This window comes from Hemibagrus wyckioides, linkage group LG16, assembly GCF_019097595.1.
Source record: "Hemibagrus wyckioides isolate EC202008001 linkage group LG16, SWU_Hwy_1.0, whole genome shotgun sequence".
Classification (NCBI taxonomy): domain Eukaryota; kingdom Metazoa; phylum Chordata; class Actinopteri; order Siluriformes; family Bagridae; genus Hemibagrus; species Hemibagrus wyckioides.
The window spans coordinates 13,222,433-13,246,719 of record NC_080725.1 but is presented as its reverse complement, the minus strand read 5'-3'; the positions used below and the strand labels follow the sequence as shown (position 1 = coordinate 13,246,719).

At 37.3% G+C, this 24,287-nt stretch overlaps 1 protein-coding gene across 3 annotated transcripts; it reads left to right on the top strand.

Moving 5' to 3' along the window:
* Positions 1–738: 738 nt before the first annotated feature.
* Positions 739–13,166, top strand: igsf5a (immunoglobulin superfamily, member 5a). 3 transcript variants are annotated; one of them, XM_058411399.1, is made up of 10 exons: positions 742–914; positions 1,272–1,340; positions 2,101–2,181; positions 5,347–5,658; positions 8,825–9,115; positions 10,956–11,087; positions 11,994–12,018; positions 12,219–12,310; positions 12,906–12,973; positions 13,054–13,166. In XM_058411399.1, exons 3-10 carry the CDS (start codon positions 2,136–2,138, stop codon positions 13,150–13,152), a joined length of 1,065 nt encoding a protein of 354 aa, XP_058267382.1. In that variant the 5' UTR covers positions 742–914; positions 1,272–1,340; positions 2,101–2,135; the 3' UTR covers positions 13,153–13,166. The 3 variants fall into 3 exon arrangements, with proteins under 3 accessions (XP_058267383.1, XP_058267382.1, XP_058267381.1); XM_058411398.1 differs by lacking the exon at positions 1,272–1,340 and having other exon boundaries at positions 743–914; XM_058411400.1 differs by lacking the exons at positions 1,272–1,340; positions 8,825–9,115 and having other exon boundaries at positions 739–914.
* Positions 13,167–24,287: the final 11,121 nt, after the last annotated feature.

Sequence of the window (24,287 nt, the reverse complement as noted above, 5' to 3'; positions counted from 1 at the left end):
CTTTATCCTCCTCATATCCGCCCACCTGCTTGCTTCCTGCAGATGGAGCCCGAACCGCTGTAGTAACACTTACAACTTTCTGGTCTGCTTCCAAACTCTGCACAGCATGACATCTCCTGTTGATGACAAGCTGAGAAGGCTAAGAGTGTGATATGCACTTAACCTGCCCTAAATGATGAGTTTGTGTTGTCTTTCTGATTCTATTCTTTAGGGTTCTTTGTAGGGTCTTGAGAATACAATTTGACCCAGAGCATTGCTTTCTTCCTTAAGTCATGACACATTTTAGGTCTTTACATGACATTCAAATGATCTAATGGTTCTCTGCATTGTGAGTAAGAGGGTGGTGTGTGAAGAATTATGGCACAATGCATTCATCAAGCACACAAAAGCATTATGTTGACTCACACCGAAGGCAAATTGTCTCCAGAACACACCTGCTGATGATCTGCTCATGTTTTGTCCACATGACTGTGATATATAAGGTTGGGTTTAACCACCAGGGAGTCTTTACAGTGTTTACAGTATTTACATGCCAGAGAATGGTGTAATATACTAGCAAGCACAATACTTCATGAGTTCAAAGTTGTCTTTCTGCCTGACAAGCTACTCGGGCACGTTGATGTTTGTGTGATCGTTGTACTTATGACGCTCCTCCCTCCAGTTCTGGTATGACCCGACCTGCATGCAAAGCAGAGAGGTTGAACAAGTACCACACCTCTCTCTCTCTCTCTCTCTCTCTCTCTCTCTCTCCTCTTTCACTTCTCTCATACATCTGATAAGAAGATTGCTGGACTTTGTGATAGAATCGTGATATGACGTTTGTTTCACGTGTGCTCGGATATGAATCAGAAGGAAAAACGTGATTCTTCATGTTTCTTCTCTGTTCTTAAATAATCCCCAGGATTGATTTTTGGGTAAGTGGATCAGTTTAAAGAGATTTTAAGGTTCATGTAGGACAATAGCTGATACGGGGGATAAAGTAATAAAAAGCTATATGGAAGATATTTTGAATAAAAAATTAATGAAGCTTAAGTTTAACTAAAGGCTTACACTATGATGTTATTAAATAAAAGACCTCATCCACTAACCAACTGATCACGTTAATCTCCTGTCGTTTTTATTATTATTCAGTAACTAATATAAATAATCCATTGATTAACACTGAATGTCTTTTAAGAGCAATGTATGAGTAAATCTGGACCCAATTGGATTTAAAAGGGTTCATTTTAAGGCCATTTTTAAAGCTGTTATGAATCGTGATATCTCCTCAGGTGAAAGAATTTAATCAGTTAAATGCAGAAGTATCCAGCCAACTTGTACTCAAGGAGAAATATATAAAGGTATAAAGTTAATATTTGTAGCTGATGAAATGTGAAAAGTAAATTTTATTACTTACCTAAAACTGTATTAAAGCAATTGATTCAGTCTTTGTAACACTGATGGTCATAAGCATGACTAATGCTACGTAGTGTGCTAATGAATTTCATGCTAAATAAAATAGTAGCGCAGAAGAAAGTAAAGAACGCTTTATTAATCCCAGAGGGGAAATTTGATAGCGATCTACTATTTGAACTGAAATGTATTATTAGCTAGAATTTGCCTTGCTGCTTAGCCAGTGCTGCTTTGTGGAAACAGTGCTAGTCTACACCAGCATTAGCAAAGAAAACAGGCTTCAGTTTTGTCCACTTCACACCTTAAATATGCCTAGATCCTTTTAATGAATTAGCGAAACTTGCCTTAACAAGCCTTTTCAAATGTGATAAAATCCATGCCTTCCAGGAAGGTAAAACAGTATATTGACATATTTTAGCTCCATGGGGCTTCCACACAGCAGCTCACTGGCAGCTAATCCAGCGCTCATTACTATGTACAGGTCATGGAGGATGACGAACTGTTGTAATTCTTGATAGTTGTTTTCTATATTAATGTCTTTGATTAGATTAAACTGAAATGTAATTAAAAAATACTGGCGCTTGATTTTTTTTATATACAGAATTATGTGAACATTCAAGTAAAGTGTAAATATTTCAAAATAATACGTAATGAAGTACAATTATTCAGGTATTTTCCAGCCTTGATTTTGTTCCTATAAACTCTCAGGATTTGAAAATTGGCATGAGATCCTCTGAAGAAGCATGGACACATTCACGCTTGCAGCTGTCCTGCTTTTCTTCACAGTGGGTGAGTTTTTCTTAATTGAATTTTGTTCTTCTTCTTTTACCTCACTTTTCCTTACTTTATTACTTAAGTGTGTAACCTGTGCATAAACATTCCATAGCTCACAGAAATCTCAACATTATATCTTAGATGGTATTCTGAGATTTCTTTAAAAAAAGCTGTTTTACCGTACAAACAGTTAAGGAATGATGTTCTGCAAAATTACTACAGATTTGTATGCAGTGGCAGCAGGGTCTGGACCGGTTAAACAAAAATATTTAGCATGTTTCACACTTTTACCTAGATTTCATGCAGACATATCCCTCATGATCACAAATTCTGAACACACTCCTCAAATATTTGAGAGTCTTTTCGATTTCTTTCAAGCCCAGACTATAGATGCATACAGCAAAGTAGAAGTTTAAAGGTAAACATCTACACATGTAAACACACTCAGAGATTCAAGAATATTCTAGAGTTAAACTAAATATTTTAACTGATCAAGATCAAGCCACAAAGGCTTGATTTTTTAATTCATTAATATTCCAACCCTGTAGAAATGAATGCCGAGTTAACAAAACAAAACTAGCTAGCAAATTGACCAGCTGTAATGCTAAAGTTCTTCTTAAGATTTGGTGGAAAATTTGCTCAATCAGAGCTGAGAAAATGCAAAAAACAAACCCAAGGAGCTTGATAAACAATTAAAAGTTCAAAATGAGTAAAATACATGGAAGTATTCATCAGTTCAGTAATACTTGAGTATAGCTCAAATCTGACAGGAACAACTCAGGTATTTTCTGCAATGCCTTATGAGGAGAAAGTATTTTAAATAGACTAAACACACATTGTCCAAGTGCAAATGACACAAAAGGAACAATGACACACCCGTAAACTTAGTGCTGTTCTTCTGTTTAAATAAAAGCTACAACTTTTCAGGAAACATAGCATGAACCCAGTTGAGCATTACAGACTTTAATGTCTTAAAAAAATAGACTGCATTTGGTGATTTCTCCACGTTATTCTAATTAGAAGCTTAATGAGGCACTACTGATTACTACACTCACTCTTCAGAAGCATATTGAGGTGGAGGTGTGTGCTAAGCTCTGTTCAGAGCCCTAAAAGCTCTCACCAGGTCAAAAACGCCTGGCATTTCTGCAGTGCGCAGTAAACCCGCTTGATTGCTGTCTGGCGACATCTCTGATCCAGAGGGACGTTACATTTCTCAGTTACCGAGCAGAAGATTCATATCTCATGACTGTCGAACAGTCTCAGATTCCTCTCAGCTGCTCAAATCTTCCTGGTGGCTTTGAATCCGAATGTCCAGCAAATAAACGAACAAAAATTTATTCACGAGGCAAAATTGGTCATGCTTCACATCCATGCTCTTTGGATGCGATTGAAACTTCCAGCATATATAAAGACATCGTTCTGTTGGTTAAATAACAAGGTTTCCACAGAAAATATGGCTGTAGTGATGCTGAAACGTTCATGTTCAACAAAGCTTGACACATTGAACTTCTTCAATAACCTCCAGACAACAGCTCTGTAAGTGGAAAGCAAATATAATTCTCCAGAAATATTTATTGTAAATGGATTTACAAGCATGATAGCCAATAAAGGGGGGGAAACTACAATGACAAGGCTTTTGGCGTCTCAGAAAAGTCATATATAACAACTAACTTTTGTGAGATCATAAATTTCCCATGAACATTTCTAGGTTTCACTCAAGCCATTAAACCTCGATACTCAGTGCATAGCAAGCATGCCTGTTTTTTTAAATCAAAGGATCTCCCAACGAGTGAAAACCGACAGCGACTACACCCAGCATGTCTCTTTGTCTGACTCACCTACAAGCGCATACTTGCATGTCATCGAAGACAAATAGTATGCAGTTGAAGGGTGAGCTTTATGATTAGCCAAAGATCAGCCTTGTTAGAGCTGACTTCATTACATCACGTCTAATGCTGAACAGTTTTTACACACCAAAGTCACTGAAACACCTATTTGCTTGCTAATATTTTGTCTCTGCTTATTACACCTTGTTTCGTCTGTCTTGGATGCTCTGCCCACAAAGTACCTGAGTAAAGATTCAGACTAAACAAAGTGTATGCAAGTGATACAAAACATTTAAGTACACTATAAATTATTTTGATTTAACTTATTTCTTCTCTTTATTTCTAATTGTCATGACAAGTCTTGGATATTGAACTTAAGTTTATAAGGTTTCAAAATTTGAAATAATCGATAATCTTGACTAATTGCGAGTTATCTTCAGCAAAAGGCAGCAAGCGAACTTTTGTTTAGTCGTCTTGAAATATTTAATAGAGTAAATTTCATTTTCTAATAAAATATAGAATAAGAAAAGCTGAAAAGCTGAAATCTGATTGGCTAATCGGAGTTCTGTGTCTGCCAGGATCTATAATGAATACATAATTTGTTTCTAACAAATACAACTACAGATATAAAGACATGTTTTTATATTTCTTACTCATTCATTTATATTTATATATCTAGAATGATTAATTTTATATCCAGGCCACACCCACAAGCCCAATACAGATACAGATATGAATATTTGGAGCACTAAACAGATACACACAGTAGTGTTGTGTTACATTCTTAATATATCTTGTTTTATATTGTTGTGTTGTTGTTGTATGATGTATTATCTTTGATTGACAAGTAATAAGCAGGAGTTCATTACTTTATCTCAGTTTAGTCACTAGCAACTAGCACTAGCTAGATTATTTGGTGTTACATTGAATTAATGAAGATATAAAATGTGGTGGGTGGCATGGTGGCTTAGTGGTTAGCACGTTTGCCTCACACCTCCAGTGTCCTGGGTTTGAGTCTTGCTCCCGCTCATTGTGTGTATGGAGTTTGCATGTTCTTCCTGTGCTTGGTGGGTTTCCTCCCACAGTCCAAAGACATGCTTCTAAGCTGATTGGAGTCACTAAGTTGCCTGTAGTGTGAATGAGTGTGTCTGTGCCCTGTGATGAGTTGGCACTCCGTCCAGGGTGTATCCTGCCTTGATGCCTGAGATAGACACTGGCTCCCTGTGACCCAAGGATAGGTTGGATAAGCGGTACAGACAATGAAAATAAAATAAAATTTGGTAATGAATTTATAAAAGTTTAATTAAGGTTAATCGAGTGTCTTAAGATCTGAGAAATTGTTTTTTTTTTTCAGGTGCAAGTGCTCAGGTGCTGGAACCTCTTAATGAGACAGTGCTCCAAAACACTGACGCCAGGTTTAACTGCAGTGTGAAGACACCCGGCTGGACTGCCATGAGCTGGACAGTGAATGGACGCTTAGCCCTCATTATTTCAGAGCTAACAGGCCCACTTGGTACTAACGCCAGTTACTCTGCCACAAACTACTCCACAGTGGGGGAATACAAATGGGAGTTTGTGATGAAGGCCGTCACAGCAGCCAGTGCTGGATCAGTGGGATGTCAGGTGCAGAACAACCTGCTTGTCTCTGCTACACTGAATGTCCAGCGTGAGTACAGTTTATACTGATGTGATATGTGTGTGAATCCCCTTATTACTTAGCATAAAGTACCACTTTTACACATTTATAATAATTTAACATTGACTAAGCTGCTTAAACACAGCATTATTGATCAAACTAGCAACAATACAGTAAATTGACTACAGTAAAGCTAAGTTTGCTACAGTAAATTGTCTACAGTAAAGTCTAAGTTTACTAGCAGGAAAGCTAACATGTTTATCATGGCTAACTATCTTATTGTGTAATTCAAAGCTGTAATGAGAAGACTAGCAAGATAACAAGCTAACAGTTTGCGGTACTAAAAATCCAAACTAGCTAAACTAGCATTAAGCTACATAGCATGCTAGTGTGAACACAGATTTAACTACATTTATTTAGCATAAAAGCCTGCTACTGTGAAAAACTGCTGACTCAAAACACATACATTATATGTGTGTGCTGAAATGACAAAGCTCACACAGACTCTGTAGGTACTTCACTGCAGCTTTATTACTGCATGTTAGCTACAAGAAAATAAAAAGTATTGATCTTCAGTGAGCTGCTTCTTAATTTAGCTGCCATTGAAGTCTATTTTCCAACTCATTACTTCTTTCTCTGTGGTGCAGCGGCAAGTCGATTTTATTTAGCAGGTCATAGTTAAAAAGGACAGAGCTGGGCTTTTCTATGGAAACAGATTCAGACCCTGATTAAATAATTATTTCACGCATCTATGTGCTGTAATTACTTCTTAAAGTTTATGACCCGGAGTTTGTGTTTTTATGAAGAGGATTTCAATTCTAGCTAGCAAAAAGCTTGCTAAACCCAAGCAAACAATGAAATATGTTAAAAATGTTATGACGTGTTGAAATGTTTGCATTTTAACAGTTAAATAAGCTACCAAGCTAATATTTAAATGTGCCATATTTTACTGATAACTTGTTTGTATATTTGCCTAAGTTTTAAAGTAGCATTTCTGTAGCAAACATTCCTGTGGCATTCTTTTTAAAGAAAGTTTGTGACTCTCCTGGTAAATATGAGCACTGGAGCTGGATGGAATATTTTAGTTCAAATTAATAACGTATCTGTAAATGAACTGCTTTAGTTACAGTACAAGCTGAAATCTATCACCAATCTCACAACAAGCTAGTTCTGACTGAGCTAATAACTGGTTAGCAAGCTGAAAATCAACAATCTATGTGAAAGCTAACAATTAGCAAGCTAAAACCAAGCTAGAAATTGCCACGCTAACAATTAGCAAGCTTAAAACAAGCTAAATTGTCAAGCTAACAATAAAACTCAGATAAAACTAGAACATTTAAATGAACATATAATGACAGATAGATGTATAATTTGAGAAAACTGGATTTTTGAAGACTGATTAAAAAAATCTTCATGCTTGTGGATCTTTCACCACTAATCAAACGCTCAGTGCTGCACACTGTACTAACTGTGTGTGGTGTGCGTATGTTCAGCCCGGCTCAGTGGGCTGTGTCAATGAACGGAACAATTAATCAGCCCCGATGTAGCTCTTAAGCAATGCTGCACACGTACAGGAAAGCTCTGATTGGATATTGATGTATAGCGTGTGTTGTGTTATTTTTTTTTTCTCTTTCACTGCGCTGAAGTCATTCGCATTAAAAACATGTTACTCCTAAATGACTCAGCACTTTCTTGGAATCTCATGGGAAATCAGTTACTGCAGGAGAAGAGATGTTTGTGGTCACACTTTGTATGTAGTTCTTGGTGTGCTGTGTCGTGATATATCTCAGATGCTTAAATAGCGATAGCGATACCGGGGAAAGTCTGATATCAACTGAGCATGTGAGCATATGAGCCTAATAAGTGGGCGTCGTCATTATATCATATGTGTACACAAGAGCATGTGAGAACATTTAATTTCTTCGAGCACTGATAAGCATAGAAAAAATTCTAGGGTTTTCATTTAAGGGGGGCTCAGCCCCCAATGAGGGTATAATAGTAAAAAATAAAAATAAATAAATAAAATAAAATAAAAGTTTGACTAACAGGGTAGGATGGTAAATTTATTGCAGCATTCCACTGTATTGCATAGATGTGTATAACATTTGAGTACTGAACAAGCCAAATACGAGTCTCCTGATCTCATACACACATACACACACACACACACTTGATCCTCGCTCTGCAACACCGCGGTCTGCGGATTGAAGAACATGCTGAAAGGCGGGGAGGAGCTGAAGTCTGCCGCCGTTTCCATATGATATTTAAAGGGGACTGAGGTAATCACGAATTTGTAAATCCTTTTCTAAAGAATTTTCTAAAGCCCCCCTAAAAATGGCCTAGCAACGCCCATGCTAAGCAGGTTTCGGTTAGTTTCAGATACGTATAGTATGACAAATATAGAAACAACAATCATAAGATTGAACATTAAACATCATGCCATGGTGCATAACTGGTATGTTCTTATTGTAAGTTAATATTTTATCAAGTTATTCTGTCATAGTTTGACTGACAGCTTTATAATGAGCTTTATTTATACATCTCATACCACGGTGCTGTTTCTTGATTTGGATTGGCCAGAAGTTTTTTAATAATTCTGAGAGATATGCTGGAGAAAAACGATGAATTTTTTTCAAGAAACTGTTCACTGGAGTATAAAAGGAGGAAAAAAAACTTTGAGACATGCAGGAAAGTAATATTTGGGTGTGACAAGTTCCCTCTGTCAGCATGTGTGGGGTTTAGTGTTGTTTAGGGTTAACATCATGTGTGTTTGTTTTTGTTTACAATCCTATATTCCATTGTTTGTCCAGGTATCGTCCTTCTGGCATTTGGTTGTTACTCGGTTGTGTTCACCTGTTTTGTTTTAGCTCAGTTATTAGTTTGTGTGTATTTACTCTGCTTTGCTCTACCACAAAATTTTCTTTTTCAAATATTTTTTTAGATTGAAATATAAACGAGATACAGTAGTTACATCGAAGAATCCTTATAAGTTGTCCTAATTGATGAACTGTCACCAAAGTGACAGTTGTAGTTATTACTGTGAATTTGTGACATTTGTGTCTTTCTAATTAGTTGATGTTCTTAGCTTCTTTATCAGCTTTGTGCCTGGTTTCATTTCTGATTCCATTCCTGCGAAAGACTAAATGTAAATGAAGAACAAATCCACAATAATGCTAATTTATGTTTCTGTCTTCAGAGAATGGCACAGTGGCAATTACAGGGTCAAACCGTACAGCCACTGAAGGAGATCAGGTCACGTTCCTGTGTATCACAAGAAGCTGGTTACCTGAACCTCAGATTTCCTGGGCTGTAAATGGCACAAAGGTGGATAACGGGCTTTATACCGTGATCTCAGAGGCAAACGGGACTCTCATGAACTCCAACAGCAATTTCACAATCACCGCCAAGGCAAATGTTTCTGTGGACTGTCTGGCGTCGATATCTACTCTCCCTTCTCCTGCAATCAGCACCGTCTTCCTCACCGTCCGTAAGAGACATCCCAATACACAGGCTTATTTGATGTACAATAATAAAACATTTTATCTATAGGCGCCTTTCTCAACACTCAAGGACAACGAACAATAAGTTACAAAACAAAGCACATAGAAACAATACGACAAAAAACAAGCAACAATTACAAAAACTTAATGAAGAAGAGACTGTGACTGTGAGAGGGCAAGTAAGATTTAGGAAGAGTAAGCAAGCTTAAACAGGTGAGACTTGAGTCTAGATTTAAAGATAGACAGTGAGTCAATGTTACGAATGTCTGGAGGTAAAGAGTTCCAGAGCCGGGTAGCAGAGCAACAGAAAGCCCTCTGCCCCATGGTGGTGAGACGAGCAGAAGAAACAGAAAGATGAAGAGAAGAGGCAGACCTAAGAGAACAAGAGGGAACATGAATATGGAGAAGATCAGACAAGTGAGAAGGGGCAAGATTGTGAATAGCTTTAAAAGTGAGAAGAAGAATCTTAAAGTCAATGCGAAGCTTGACCGGAAGCCAGTGAAGCTGCTGCAAAACCAGAGTGATGTGGTGAAATGAAGGAGTTTTAGTGATGTGATACGAACTGCCGAGTTTTGAACCAGTTGAAGTTTAAGAAGGGAATTGTGAGAGAGAGAAAAAAAGAAGGGAGTTACAATAATCGATATGGGAGGTAAGAAGATCGTGAATAAGAATAGCAGTAGCATTCTGTGTGAGGGAAGGACGAAGACGGTTGATATTATGCAGATGAAAATACGCAGACCGGGTAATGTTATTAATATGTGATTGAAATGACTCTTAACCTGAGTAGAAGGGGAAGGGGAAACAACAGAATTGTCAAGTAAGAGGGAAAAGCTATTTATTTTAGATAAAGTACAATAGAAATATAGTTTCATTTATTAGTCTTTCTTTTTTTCAATCAAGTTGTGTGTAAAAGTTTTCATTAACAAAACGAAGCAAAAAAAATCAGACAAGATTTACAAATATATTTACAGAGATTTTCTTTGTGTGTATGTTGATGAACGTCAATCAGTTGTAAACTACCAAATGTGCTAACGGCACAGCTTATTTATATTTAACCACGCCCACAAAACTCCATAAAAGGCAAAACATGGAAAACTTTGCAGCGCTTCAGCTACCATATTGTCAGGAACTGGTGGACAGTTCCCTGCCAGGCCTGGAGAGGGTGCTGGCAAGTGATTCTATGAAGCCTGCTTTATTGTGTGTATTTTGTGTCACGCCTTTCCTATTGTTCTCGTTCCTGCCATGTCACCTGTTCCCCATTAGTCCTAATGTTGTGCCCTATAAATAGGGATCCTGTTGTACCTGTCATTGTTCTACGTTCTAGTCAGGTGTCTGTTACCATGTCCTAGTTAGTAGGGTTGTCTTCCCCATGTCTTGTGTTTTTGTTAATAAAGCAGCGCTTGTCTGAATCCTGCAAATGGGTCTGTCTCCATGGCATGCAGGCGCACCACGGAGGTCCGGGTTCGCGCCCGCACGTAATGCATATCTTCGTTATGTAAAGGGTGGCATTGTTTTAGTGAAATGTGTAGTCTTATTCATGTTAAATGATGAATTTTCTTTTTCATTTGAAAGTTTAATATATTTAATTGAACTCATTAAATTAACTCCTCACCAATTAGACAATTTGGAGGCAGTCAATTGAGATTTAAATTAATCTCCTTATATTGTAAATTAAAGCCGATAATAATAGCGCATGTTACAATGAGGATGCTGTTCGTCTCAAAAGGCAGTTTTTGCGAATTAAAATGAATGCTCATGAAATGCAGAACTAATGAGCTAAACTGCTTTTGTTAAATAAATTTGAACGTTTCTCTTTCCGTGTTGCAGAGAAGGCCGTGCCGCGGCCTGCCAGAGACCAGACCGTATTAATAGCAATCACCGTGGCCTTCAGCCTGGCTGCACTTTTAGCCCTCCTCATCATCCTTATCGTCTTCTGCTGTAAGAGACGGAGGAAAAAGAGTAAGTCCTCTGCCTATCGTTCATAATGTAATGTACAACGGATAATAAAAGTTTAATGAAGTTGTTGCCTTCGGTATTAGAGGGCTATAGTTAGATCAGCATTCTATAGCTGTCTTTATAATGTATCTAACAGCCTTTCAGGAATATTATAACATCAATATTATTTCATATTTGGCGTTCATGTCAGATTACCTGCTCTTAACAACTGTCCTGGAATTCTGTGGAGTACAACACCATTACAAATGCACAGCTGTGCGAAGAATTGAGGAGTGTGGCGTGAGGCTGGGGCTGATTTTTTTCTGGTCCACACTATAGATTCATGCAGCATATCACGACAGTCTTGTCAGGTGATTAAATACCCAGTGCAGAATTTCTTAGCCTGTTAGATAGATGGATGGATGGATAGATACTTTATTGAAGCTTTCTGGAAACACCTGAGACCTCTATCTAATATCATCACTGACAGCAAGTAGGGCTGGATGATATGATTATATTGATATTGCAATAAAATATTTCACAACATAAATTTCAGAGATTAATACTACCTTTTATTTATTTTATTTTATTTTTTCAATTATTTTATGATTTTATTTTGTAATGTTTTTTAAAAATGTTTTCAAGTATTATACAATATGGTATTTTGGTCATACAACCCATTAAACTAGAGCTGGATTTTTTTTTTTTATCTGTTTTGGGAAATTTTTCTTTCCACTTCAGTGAATATTTCCATTTTCCACTTGAATGTAGTGTGTTTTGCTATATTGAGAATGCAGATGCATTCTCTGAAGCAGAATCCTGGAATGTTATCAGCCATCATGTACAAGAAGAATCGCATTTTTCTTAACAAAACAGAGGATAGAAACATAATTTTTTAAAAATGCTGACTTTTACATTTGTGCTTTTCAGGAACAAGGTATCAGGATGAAGTGAGGTATGTACACCAATCACCTGAAGAGTGCAAAACATGCGATTGAAAGTTGGGCATCAGTCTGTAGGAAGTTATAGAAACTTAAAACTTACAAACACAACTTACAGGACTTAAAGGATACTGACAGGACTTGAAGGATATAACTGGTATTATTTTCTCACTTGTGTGTCAGTGACCTGATATAAGCTTTATTTCCCCTGTAGAGCACGATCTCTATCTCACAGACAGCAAGCTACTTATGCCAGGAGAGGACGGGTACGAGAGAACTTCGGATATATTGAAGACACTCCCAGTGGTGAGAGACACATATACACACACACACAGAGCCACAGAGAGTCCCTTATTATAGCAGAGATTCAAATAACTAGCATAAAAATACAGTTTTATACAATTGGCTCTCAATATGTTCTAATAATTTAGTAAAAATATTTGAAAGTAGGTTTACACAAACTTTTACTTGAAATCAAACATTTAGAACTAGGTTGAGGAAGATACTGCGAAAACTGGATCAGGAATTCTTCGTAGTGTGCATGTAATTATTATTATTATTATTATTATTATTATTATTATTATTATTATTATTATAAATCTAAAATGGTATAACATAGACTTGCTTTTTTTTTTAAATATTTAACCAGGCTAAAAGGCTAAAATCAGGATCTCCAACTTTTTTCTTTTTTTTTTTTTTAACGCCAATTGATTCCCATAATCCACTGGAATTAGATCTAGAGTTCAGATGTGCTGTTCACTCTGTCAGGTTCTGGATGCACTGGTTTCTATTTCCCAATAAATCAATTTTTCCCACAGATCTGAACAAGCCTGTATACGTATAGTACATTATATGGCGAAATGTATTTTATTACATATTCATGTTAGACTATTTGTTACAGTCGATAACCGTGATGGGGTTTACACCATCAGTGGCTTCCGGCAAGACAATTACAATAACAATATGCAGGTAATGCTTCAAAATAACGTACTTTGATATCACATGACTTAATTGAATGCATGTGCTAATGTGAAGTTCTTATTTTCCAGCTTCCTGAAGTGAACTTGAGCCGATATGCCGACGATCGTTCTTACGATGGTTATTCCTTCGACGGGCTCCAAAAACATAGACACTTGACTATTGTGTAAATTGACAGAAGAGCGTTATTTTTTCCAAATAATCTGAAATGTGTAGAAGTCTTAACTTATTGCAAAAGAGATGTGTGTTCTCATTGGTGAACTTGCTGCAATGCATATGCAACATGGTACAGGTGTATTTTAAAGGTCTGTAAATGTAAAGTAGTGACTTTGTAAAGGTCTGTAAATGTACAGTAGAGCTCGAGTGACCTGTTTACATGTATAGATCTCATACACTGACCATTCAAAGTCATTTTTTATAATAATTTATCCTGTCTAGAATTTGAATTTAACATTTGCTTAGCGTAAGCCAAAGGTGTGATCAGTGTTTTTATCAGGTTTCGGAAGTCTGAAAGTGGAACGCAGCTTGTTAGAATGTGTGGAGAATACATACAGTGTCACAGGACAGAGCAAGGAAGTAGTACGTCGGTTTACATAATGAACAATTATGTGATCGGGTAATGAAGTTATGTTTTTTATTTATATATAATATAGGGATGTACTCTGGGCAGTTGGAATTAATAATGGTAGAAAATTAAGGAATCATTTTTATTCAGAGGAACAGTTTTATGTTTTTTATTCAGTAATATTTCTTAAACTCCGGGAAAATTACATCCTTTTCCAGCGACTGCATTTCAGTGTGACACGACTGCAGCACACTGATTAGATTGATTTGTAAAATGAATGAACATTTTGGTTTTCTTTGTTACTAAAGAAAAGCAAAACATTCTTTTTTTTATTACGGACTCTTCAACACCGTCCTAACGGATGTAGTTTAATCCATGAACAAGCGGCCGACTCTGAACACAACCCAGCATCTTTGTTATACAGTAAAAGTGTCGCATTGTATCCTAGTCCCATTTCTTGAGTATGTTTATACAAACTGTATGCCAGCTGACTAATCACTTACCTGAATAACCTACAAGAAGGATGTTCTCTCAGTTCTCTTATCACCTGCTACTTTTTAGGACTAAAATGATCACCAATCTCTAAGTTCTATCCAAATATTATGCTGGAAAGTCAATCGGTATTTCTTTATAAATTAAATATGAATATATATTTTTAAAAAGATTTCTTTATGAATTTCTGTGTATATTTATTTCTGTGTATATTTACATTCAATAAAAGGAATCCATCTCACTGGACGTTGTGCTGTTGTATTAATCTCCCTTTGATGACACAATCATCGGTGGTGAAACTTTCAGCTTAACATCCTGGTGTGAATTAGTCAACGGCATAATTTTACTGATGACCGTTTGATGTGGCGCATTAAGTATCGAGAGACATGCTCAATTAATCGTACTCTGTGCTTTTACTCCCTGTGGGCCAAACACATTACTTAAAGGCAATGAGGCCCGTCTATAATATGACTGTTTAAGTAAAAATGATAAATGTGGCTGGAATTCGGTGTGGCCAAGAAACTTCCAGCTCATTAATCAAGCATTAGCATACAGTATATATATATTCTCTCTCTCTCTCTCTGTCTTTAATAAATATTAAGTGTGTTAATGTTTACAAATAATAAGTGCTTGAATAGTTGAGATGACATGAGTATGAAAGCCGTGGCATAAGATTTATATAATTTTCTACCATATAATTTTTCGGTCCTATCATAAAATAAGATTTCTATCAACCATTCAGTCAGGCCTTGTGTTTTGGTTTTAGGGGCAGGGTCATCCTGGAAGAAACCATGCCCATCAGAATAAAAATGTTTAACCAATTAGATCACTCAGAATGGCGAATTTAGTGCAACAACCTGCTCACTTCCTGGTTTTAAGTACTGAAGCCATCAGAAGATTCTATACTATTTCTCAGTATACTATCAGACTCCAGCAGATATTTGGATAAAATAGCCTCTGTTTTTTAACATTTATTTATTACATTTCTGCACCAATTTAAATGCTTAGCTTGATGCTACATGCTTGACAGTCATTAGCCTCATCTAGTATTTAGAGTCACAGTGAGAGTAAATACTTAAACTTAAGACTTTTTTTTTCTACACTGATCAATTTTGCTTCCGGAAAACACAAATCCATGGAAACATGAGTTAACACTTTGTAAGAAACTAATAACTAATGAGGTCCAAGTTTCGAACCGTCATCTAAGATTAATGTTTCATCATTTATCAGATAATTTTTATCTAAACCGAGGTGAAATCCAATTACCTTACGGGTTGAATTAACTCCTTATATCTCTGATTTTTAAGTGATATACTCTCACTGTGGAGGCTGATCAGGCTACAAATCATGGTGGTCTGACACAAGAGGCTTAATGAGCTTATGCTAACGATAACAGCTACAGCTGCCCTGCTGTTAGTTTTCTGTCTCTCTCGTGAGACTTTCTGCATTAATTACCTCGAGCCTGATTCTGTTCCTAATGAGCTGTAGGCCATTTGACATATGCTTTTACCACAAACAGCCATAAAAAGTGACATATGAGCTAATCCTAGCTTACATATTGTATACAGAAATAGTACTTAGTTTTCCTTAAGCACCTAGCAGTCACATTCTGGGGTTTGATGTTTAGATGTGCATATCAGAAATATCAAAAATAATGATTGTATCTACAAAATGAGAGCTAATGGCCGCCATATTGTTTTATTTTTTTCGCTATGAGTTAGCATGCACATGTCTTTTCTCTAGAAAAATTAACTAGCTTTCTTAGCTTGCTACACAGCTCATCAAAGTGACTCAGTTATACAAGACAGAGTACAAATTTAGTTTATAAGGATATAGATTGTTCTAGACTTAAGGTAAGATATAAAATTGGTATTTGTTAATATTTTGAGGTAGTGACTGATTTTAAGAACTAATAAACACACAACACTTCCAAAATATAACAGTTTGCTAACAATAGGACAACAGCACACCATGACACATTATTTGGGAATGGTAAGATGTAGAGAAGTATTCGTTCTTCATGAATGCAAAGAATAACTTTACAAGAGCTAGCATGGCCGCATTAGTTAGCTCTGTTAGCTTGTTGCTATTGTAGCTAGTCTACACCGATCAGTCACCAATCAATAACATTATGATCACTGACAGGTGTAGTGAATAACACTGATGATCTCCTCATCATGGCACCTGTTAGTGGGTGGGATATATTAGGCAGCAAGTGAACATTTTGTCCTCAAAGTTGATGTGTTAGAAGCAGGAAAAATGGGCAAGCGTAAGGATTTGAGTGAGTTTGACAAGGACCAAATTGTGACGGCTAGACCACTGGATCAGAGCATCTCCAAAACTGCAGTTCCCGGGGTTTTCCCGGTCTGCAGTGGTCAGTATCTATCAGAAGTGATCCAAGGAAGGGACAGTGGTGAACCGGCGACAGAGTCATAGGCGGCCAAGGCTCATTGATACACATGCGGAGTGAAGGCTGGCCCGTGTGATCTGATCCAACAGACGAGCTACTGTTGCTCAAATTGCTGAAGAGGTTAATGCTGGTTCTGATAGAAACGTGTCAGAATACACAGTGCATCACAGTTTGTTGTGTACACAGCTGCATTGCCAAAGACCAGTCAGGGTGTCCATGCTAACCCCTGTGCACCGCCGAAAGCACCAACAATTGGCAGGTGAGCATCAGAACTGGACCAAGGAGCAATGGAAGAAGGTCTGATGAATCATGTTTTCTTTTACATCACGTGGATGGCCATGTGTGTATGCATCACTGGGGAACACATGGCACCAGGATGCACTACAGAAAGAGGGTAAGCTGGAGGAGGCAGTGTCATGCTTTAGCCCATGTTCTGCTGGGAATCCTTGGGTCCTGCCATCCATGTGGATGTTACTTTGACACGTACCACCTACCTAAGCGTTGTTGTAGACCATGTACACCCTTTCATGGAAACGGTATTCCCTGATGGCTGTGGCCTCTCTCACAGATAATGTGCCGTGCCACAAAGCAAAAATGCTTCAGGAATTGTTTGATGTACACTTAAACAAATCTTTGTTTCAGGTTTATTGAAACCTAAACAAGTAGATACTTTAAAAAAAAATCTGCATCAGTGGTTTTAGTAGCGCATATTCTATCAGTAGAAATAGAGATGCAACAGCGTTTAATTGAGTTTTATTATTCGCACAGCTGGAATGGTATGAGATTTTTAATGCCATATATTAAAACTGATGAATTTTTTTTTTTTTACAACTGTATCGTTTTTAATATTCCTCCAAAAGCTCCTTTAGCATAGCGCTAAGCACAGTGTGTAGAAGAGTATAAACATATCTTCATCTCACTAAATAATGAAGGCTCACAAATAAAGAAAGAAAAAAAGAAAGAACAAAAGAAAGAAAGCAGAGTTTGGGAGTTAATGGTCGTTTGGAGTCTGCCGGCGATTCCCCTGTGGCTTGTTATGAGCCGCGGTTTCCCCTCGTTCACGTCTCACACAGCCGAGCAGCTGATGCGCTCCCACTTTTATGTACCTTACACACTGAAGAAAGAGCAGCTTATGCAACTTACAGTCAGTTTCTTCAGCAGCGTCCATATGTGATCGGTTTCCAGCCATTACGCTATTAGTAAGATGCCTAAAATTTTAGTAGGAAAGAATAAATCCATATGAGTATAATAAAGAATAACAATAAATACATATATGTATACATATTCTTTTTAAATTTAATTTTTTATAGTGCCATGCTCACATGCAGTAGTATTGTATTTGTAGTTTATATACTGAAAAACAAAGGAAAAAGAGGAAAATAAACAAGAGGGAGGAAATGGAGACCTGATAACAACGTGTGGAATCCAAAATGATCAAATTTATCTCAGTTTAAAATCTGTAATAAGTTTCAGCTGAGTAAAATAGCTATGTTTTTGACAAAGAAAAGGAGACTCTGTAAATTAGGCTGATTTATTAGCACCAAGCAGCATTTCCATTTTCTGATCCCCGCTTTTTCTCACCATGGTATTTCCCTGAAGTCCACAAAATCTAATCAAGTAAATGAAAGCTTCTTTTGTTGATTAGCTTTTTTTTTATTCAATTTGGAAGGTTAGACAAATGATGGTGTTTATTTGTCTAAATAATCCTCAGAGGTAATGAAGCACTTCCTTATCTGAAAAGCCAGGCAAAGTCAAAAGATACCTGAACTACAGTCAACAGGGAAAGCTCATGTTTATCATGTTTTAGCTGATGATGAAACTGAAACAGTCGATAAGCAGATGAAAATAAAACAGCACTGCAGTAAGTGCCGCCATCTTGGTATTGCCAGGAAACATGTAACGCTTATTTGGCTACTTTGATTTGGCCAGTTGCTAAACAAGTGGGAGGAGCCAACAAGCTGATTTGCTCACCAAATATACAGTATTTTGACTACTGTCTTATGAGAGTAAGACAGATCTAATGAAAGCTTTAAGGGATTCCCCTAGCACCGAATGGACGAGTGCGAGTTGATGAATGGGTGTGAAAAATGTAATTGAGTTTGCCAGATGTATTGTCAATACCTGCGTTTTTTTGTTGTTCATTTAATTTTTAGTATTGTGAAACAAAAAGAGGCAACTATTAATGAATCAATTTGACTATGATTTAATTTAAATCTGAATCAATTTGAATCCACAAACTGACTAAAAGCTATGACAGTGTAGTGTTTTCCCTACGCTAAAACACCCACGTTAGCTTAACACAGACCTGCACATGAGTTGGTTATTTGGAAGCTAGTGCAATAAATAAATGACAAGATGTGGAAAAATATGTACAATGGAACAAGTGAAATTACTTATCCTGAACTAATCTGAACTTGAGGCACCGCAGGGCTTCGTTCTGAGCCAGTTCTCTTTAAAGCCGTTCATAAATTTTTGATCAGCATTTCAGATTTATTTACTGAGCTTCTAAAAGGAAAATGGCTCATGGTAACGACGTTCGGCAATCTGTATTCTAAACGTGGAGCATAAATGCAGACTAATTTAGCACGTGTATGAATGAAATACGACACCTCTAGGTGCAGAGGAAATCCAGATCTCACCTCGAGTTAAAAACACGCCGGTGCAGGAGATTTACGACACACATTCCAGGGGAAACGACAGAACGTACAGTGTGAGGATGAAAACAGTGAGAGGATGTTCTTCAAGGAGCCATCAGGTTGCATCAAGACTCAGAGGCATCTTAAGAGTGTGAAATATAAGAGCTGTTGAGTTTAACAGAGTGGAAAATACATCACCTTACGCTGTCTGTCTATTATGTAAAACTCTCCAGGGCGTTTTTTTTATCACGCAATACGCCATTAGAGGTTTTATATTGCCCTCCCAGATAGACAGATGCACCTGATTTTTTTCCTATTTTTTTTTAATCCTTCCTGCTGCACTGCACTATTAATAAACACACAGAAGTGTGTCCACAAGCGCAGAGGTAAAGAGCAAATTCATAAAAGCAGCGCTCGCTCGCTCCATGGAGCCAAAACTCCTCTGCATACACCATCACCCTCAGAGCTTTGTCACCGGGCAGAATTAGCGCCGGCTCTGCTAAATATAACACGAAGCTCATTGATTCCAGGATAAACAGAGTTTGTTTTCCCTTCTTCTTCCTGCTTCAGTGTTTGCATTTCCTTCACCAGTCCTGAATGAGAAATAATTGCTTAGGATCTTCGTGATGGATCGTCCCCCCCAGAGGTGCTGGAATAATTCTGTTGGCTGGAATTCAATCAGAGCTCAGTGACCACCGTTGCATTTGCTCAATGTGACCGTTAGACTTGAAAGAACGGATTCCTGGTCATCTGTATTGAAGAAATAATTAAAATTTTTTATTTTAACCGTCAGATATTCATTAAAATCGATCATTAAAAAAAGAAATCATCCAAAGTTTTGTCTTCTACGGCAATTTGTGAATGATTCCAATGTCTGATTTATTAAACACATCTAGCTTTTTAATCAGTACATACTTATATTTAATGTTGCGTAACATCCTCAAGACCAGTTGTTTGCTCATATTTTTTCTCTCTCTTACCGTCAAAGATGTAAAAACACAGTTTTTCACACATACACACACACAGTTTCACTTTAACTTCCCATCTTTAAAATTCATACTTTTCCAGGCTTGTGCAAAAGAAAAGCCGAGATCTGATGGATGTTTGCTTCTTGCTTATGTAGCTAACATGTAGCCTGTCTGGCTTCAAATCTTTAAATATTTACCTCAGAAACACATCTATATCTTCTGTGGTGCCCCAAAGACTTACTGATGTGGTTTTGGACACAGTATGACTTCTTGTCATCTATTAACATAAATAAAATTTGTAGAAAAATTTTTTAGCTAAACACTGGAATGTTAAGGGGCAGCCATTCTGTAAAAAAACAACACAAAAAAAACAACTTTCTTTTCCCAGTTTAATGCCAGTTCATAATGAAATGTGTAAATGTGGATCCTTTTTGTTAGTGTTTAAAAGAACTAATTTTAAAAGTGCTATTACGTAGCTGAACTGTGTAGTTAAAAAATATGAAAATAAATGTGTGTTTATTAAGGAAGCAAACACCACTCACCCTGGCGCATCGAGTACATAGAAAACTGTGTACATTTCATTTTTTCTTTTAAATCAAGCCACAAATGCCAGTGTTGACATCTAAAAAAAATGATACTCGGACAGCAAAAAAAAAAAGAACTTTGGCACCATTAGAAGTAGGATTGTTATTCGATGCTAAAGGATGCAGAGGATGAAAGGGCAGGGAAGATGGAAAGGCGAGCGAGTCGAGCTGAAAGGTCCCTGAGTAAGCATTCATTATGCAGCCGTGTGTGTGTGTGTGCGCACTACAGGGCAAGAGAAACGTCCAGAATTAAATTAAGTCTCCAGCTTGCCACATTAACCAGAGCCGTCTTTAGGTCTTCACGTCAGGGTTGCTTACTTCTACAGAATGAGGACTAAGAGCTTTAGTGTTAGTCACTTTAAATATTTCTCAGTGATGTGCAGAACAGTCGGCGCTCGTCTCTTCACGTTCAATGGACATGGTGGTGGACTGTCGCGTTTTATGATGTAATTGGTGTTTTCTGTTATATTCAGTCAAAAGACTGAATAGACACACACACACTATTTCAGTCCACCCACCAAATACCCATACATCTCTCAGTCCACCAGCTTCTTCATTACTACATAATTTTACTCTAGAACTACTGTATACAATCAATTCCAAAAGTATTGTGAAAGACACCCAACATAAATACATGAAGTCACGACGAAACACTGTTGGAATTTATTCTACACCATTTTTGTCAACCTTAAAATGTTTTCTTGTGTATTTTTTCTCTGCAAAATGCTGTTTTGGCAAAAAAGTTTTGGCACCCCCTCAATCTGAGTTGTGGTTTCAGTGTAAGATTTGGTGACTCAGTAAAAGCACTCACACACACACTCACACACACACTTTCAGTCCCCCCACTAAATGGCCACACATCACTCAGACCACCGGCTCCTCCATTACTACATAATTTCATTTCAGGACAACTGTATGCATTTGATTCCGGAAGTATTGGCACCCCCTATGAAATGGATCCTACAGAAAACACTGTTAGGGTTGTGACTTTTTTTTCCAACCTTAAAATGTTTTCTTATGCATTTTTCCTTAAAAAAAAAAATGCTGAATCAAAGTTTTGGCACCTCCACAATCTGAGTTGCGTTTTCAGCAAGGATTTGTTGATGTTACAGTGCTCCATCCAGTGAGATCCTGTCTGCCTTATTTTATTATTTACATATTATTTTGTGTTAAAGGACCTTTTTCAGTGGTAATAGTGTTATTTCATGTGTGGGATATTTTATTCCAGATACAGACAAGAATCTGGACTAGAGTAGGAGGAGTATCTTTGGACAGGAAACATTTGTTCACACACTGATGGAGCTTTTCATAAATCCACTTCTGAATGTATTAGTGGAAAGAAGCCAACACACATACACACACACACACACACACACACCTGATAGATCCCTGAAACATGAGGATGTTGTCTGTACGTGATGTTGAATGTAATATGAATTCTGCAGCACATCCAGTACACTGGATCAGAGACTTAATTGGTCCATCTTTTTTCACTGAAAGGTAATTTAGGGAAGCTGTTTATGAGACTTTAGGATTTAATAACCCTGCTCAAAAATATATTAGAGGCAGCGCTCGCCACTAATACAACAGCACGTCATTTCCATTAAAGGGATTTCACTGACCACAAACCAGCGTGCCTTGACGAAGCATGTTATATAATCATTTCTTAAAAAGCAACGCACGACCGCAGACGATAGCTCAGACATCCTTGATTAGCATCTCTTCAAATACAAATCAGTCTCATAAACTGCTGGAATCATGTTCGCGTGTGTCTTTGTTTCTACGCGACACAGAACAAAATGCACATCGCTTTGACTCTGCATGGACCATCTGTCACCTACCACGATGCTAAACGAGCCGATTAGTTTCTCAGAGAATGATTCTTCAATTAACACTTTAAAACGATGATTCAGCTCTTGAAATGAAGCATAAGTTCAGATCCCAGAATGCATGTACTGATTGTCTTTTAATTGTGTACTGGAATGAGATGCTGCTTCTCTAGAGCTAATCAAAATGACTGCTGATTGTTGTATTAAACTGCACGTGTGCATGTGTTCAAGCACATGATGAGGTTTCACAAGTGCAGCAGTGTGTAACATGTGAGGAGTTTTTTCAGAATGTCAGTAAGATGTAATGCTGCTCCTGTCGTTATAGACCAACTACGAAGCAGCCGATCTTTGGTTTTAACAAATAAATGTCACTGGACCTTAGCCAGCAAAGGTGCTTCCTTTAAGCGCTGATAACACTGAGATCTGCCTTCAGAGAAGCTTCTGTTTTATATCCAGCATTCTACCTTCTGGGTTTATATACAGAATGTGATTTTTTCTGCTTTTACTGCCTTTCTTTTGAGATCCAGGATGCAGCTTCAGGTTTCTTTTAACCTGTGATCCAGAATCTTGCTGTTGTTTTTTGAAGTGAAATCCATGATTTAGGGTCTGTTTGTTTAAATTAATTTAATTTAATTTATTTATTGTGATCCAAGATCTTTATGTTGATTTCTTTTACCTAAGATCCAGAAATCCAGCTCGGTTTTCTTTTTGTTGTTGGTTTTTTGGTTTGTTTGTTTTTACTTGTGATCCATGATCCTGTTTCTTCCAGAAGATCCAGATTCCAGCTTCATTTTTTTCCCCAAACATCATCTTGCTATCTGTCTTGCTTTGATCCAAGTTCTATGGTTTTGGTTCTGTGATCCAGGATCTTGCTGTTTTATTTCCAGAATCCAGCTGCTGGTCTCCATTCAAGATCCCGGGATCTAGATGATGGTTTAGACCTGAAAACAAGGATCACATTTCCAGTTTATATATTTTTATGATCAGGGATTTAAAATCTGGTTTAAAATCTGAGATCCAGTTGTCTATTTTCTTCTTTAGATCCAAGGTCCAGGTTCAAACTGCTCATTTCTACCTGAAATCAAGTATTCAGCTTCCTGTTTTTATCAAAGATTACAGAACAGACTTGTCATTTTTCCTGATATCAAGGAGTCGCATCTCAATTCAGATTTGCTGATGCAGCTTTCTACATTTTTTATATAAAAGAGGTTTGTTTTTGTTTTTAATTAAACGCCAGGATTCAGCTGCTTACCTTGGTCCAATATACAAGATTCATTTGCTGCATTATGTTGTCATGTGAAGCTGCTGGATTTCATCTGAGCTTCAGGATTCTGAATTTGTTTTTTTTTTTTTGTAATTAAGATCCAGCATTTGATCTTTTATCTGAAATTACGATTCCTGCTTTTTTTTCTAACTATGATTCAGAAACTGGGTGCTATTATTTATGCTTCCTGTTTTAGCTAATGCTTCTTATTCAGCTTATGGTTCTTATCTGAAATACAGAATCTAATAGCTGCTAATGCAGCTTCCCACAAATTTTGTGTAGGATCGACCTGTTTTTAGAGTCCAGCCTCTAAAAGGAGTTAACTCCATCCATGCCCAAGCAGAATTTGTTTTTTTTTTTAAGTGAGCCCACGCATTTTTTTAAGAGACGTTGTTTGGACTGAAAACTAACTGAATAACAGGAGAGAACTGAATCTCTGAGCTGTTAGTAGGATCTTCTGGGCAACATGTCAGCAAATGTCAAGAGCAGACCTCCTGCAGCAGAAACAGGCACGATATAAATACAGCGTTTGCAGTCCAGAATCGAGCAGAGGCGTG

Excerpts from the sequence above, each read along its gene's own strand:
- igsf5a (XM_058411399.1), top strand. The coding sequence starts at position 2,136 with ATGGACACATTCACGCTTGCAGCTGTCCTGCTTTTCTTCACAGTGG. Across the intron at positions 12,019-12,218 it reads AGGTATCAGGATGAAGTGAG|AGCACGATCTCTATCTCACA; the intron begins GTATGTACACCA and ends TTTCCCCTGTAG. Across the intron at positions 12,311-12,905 it reads TATTGAAGACACTCCCAGTG|TCGATAACCGTGATGGGGTT; the intron begins GTGAGAGACACA and ends TATTTGTTACAG.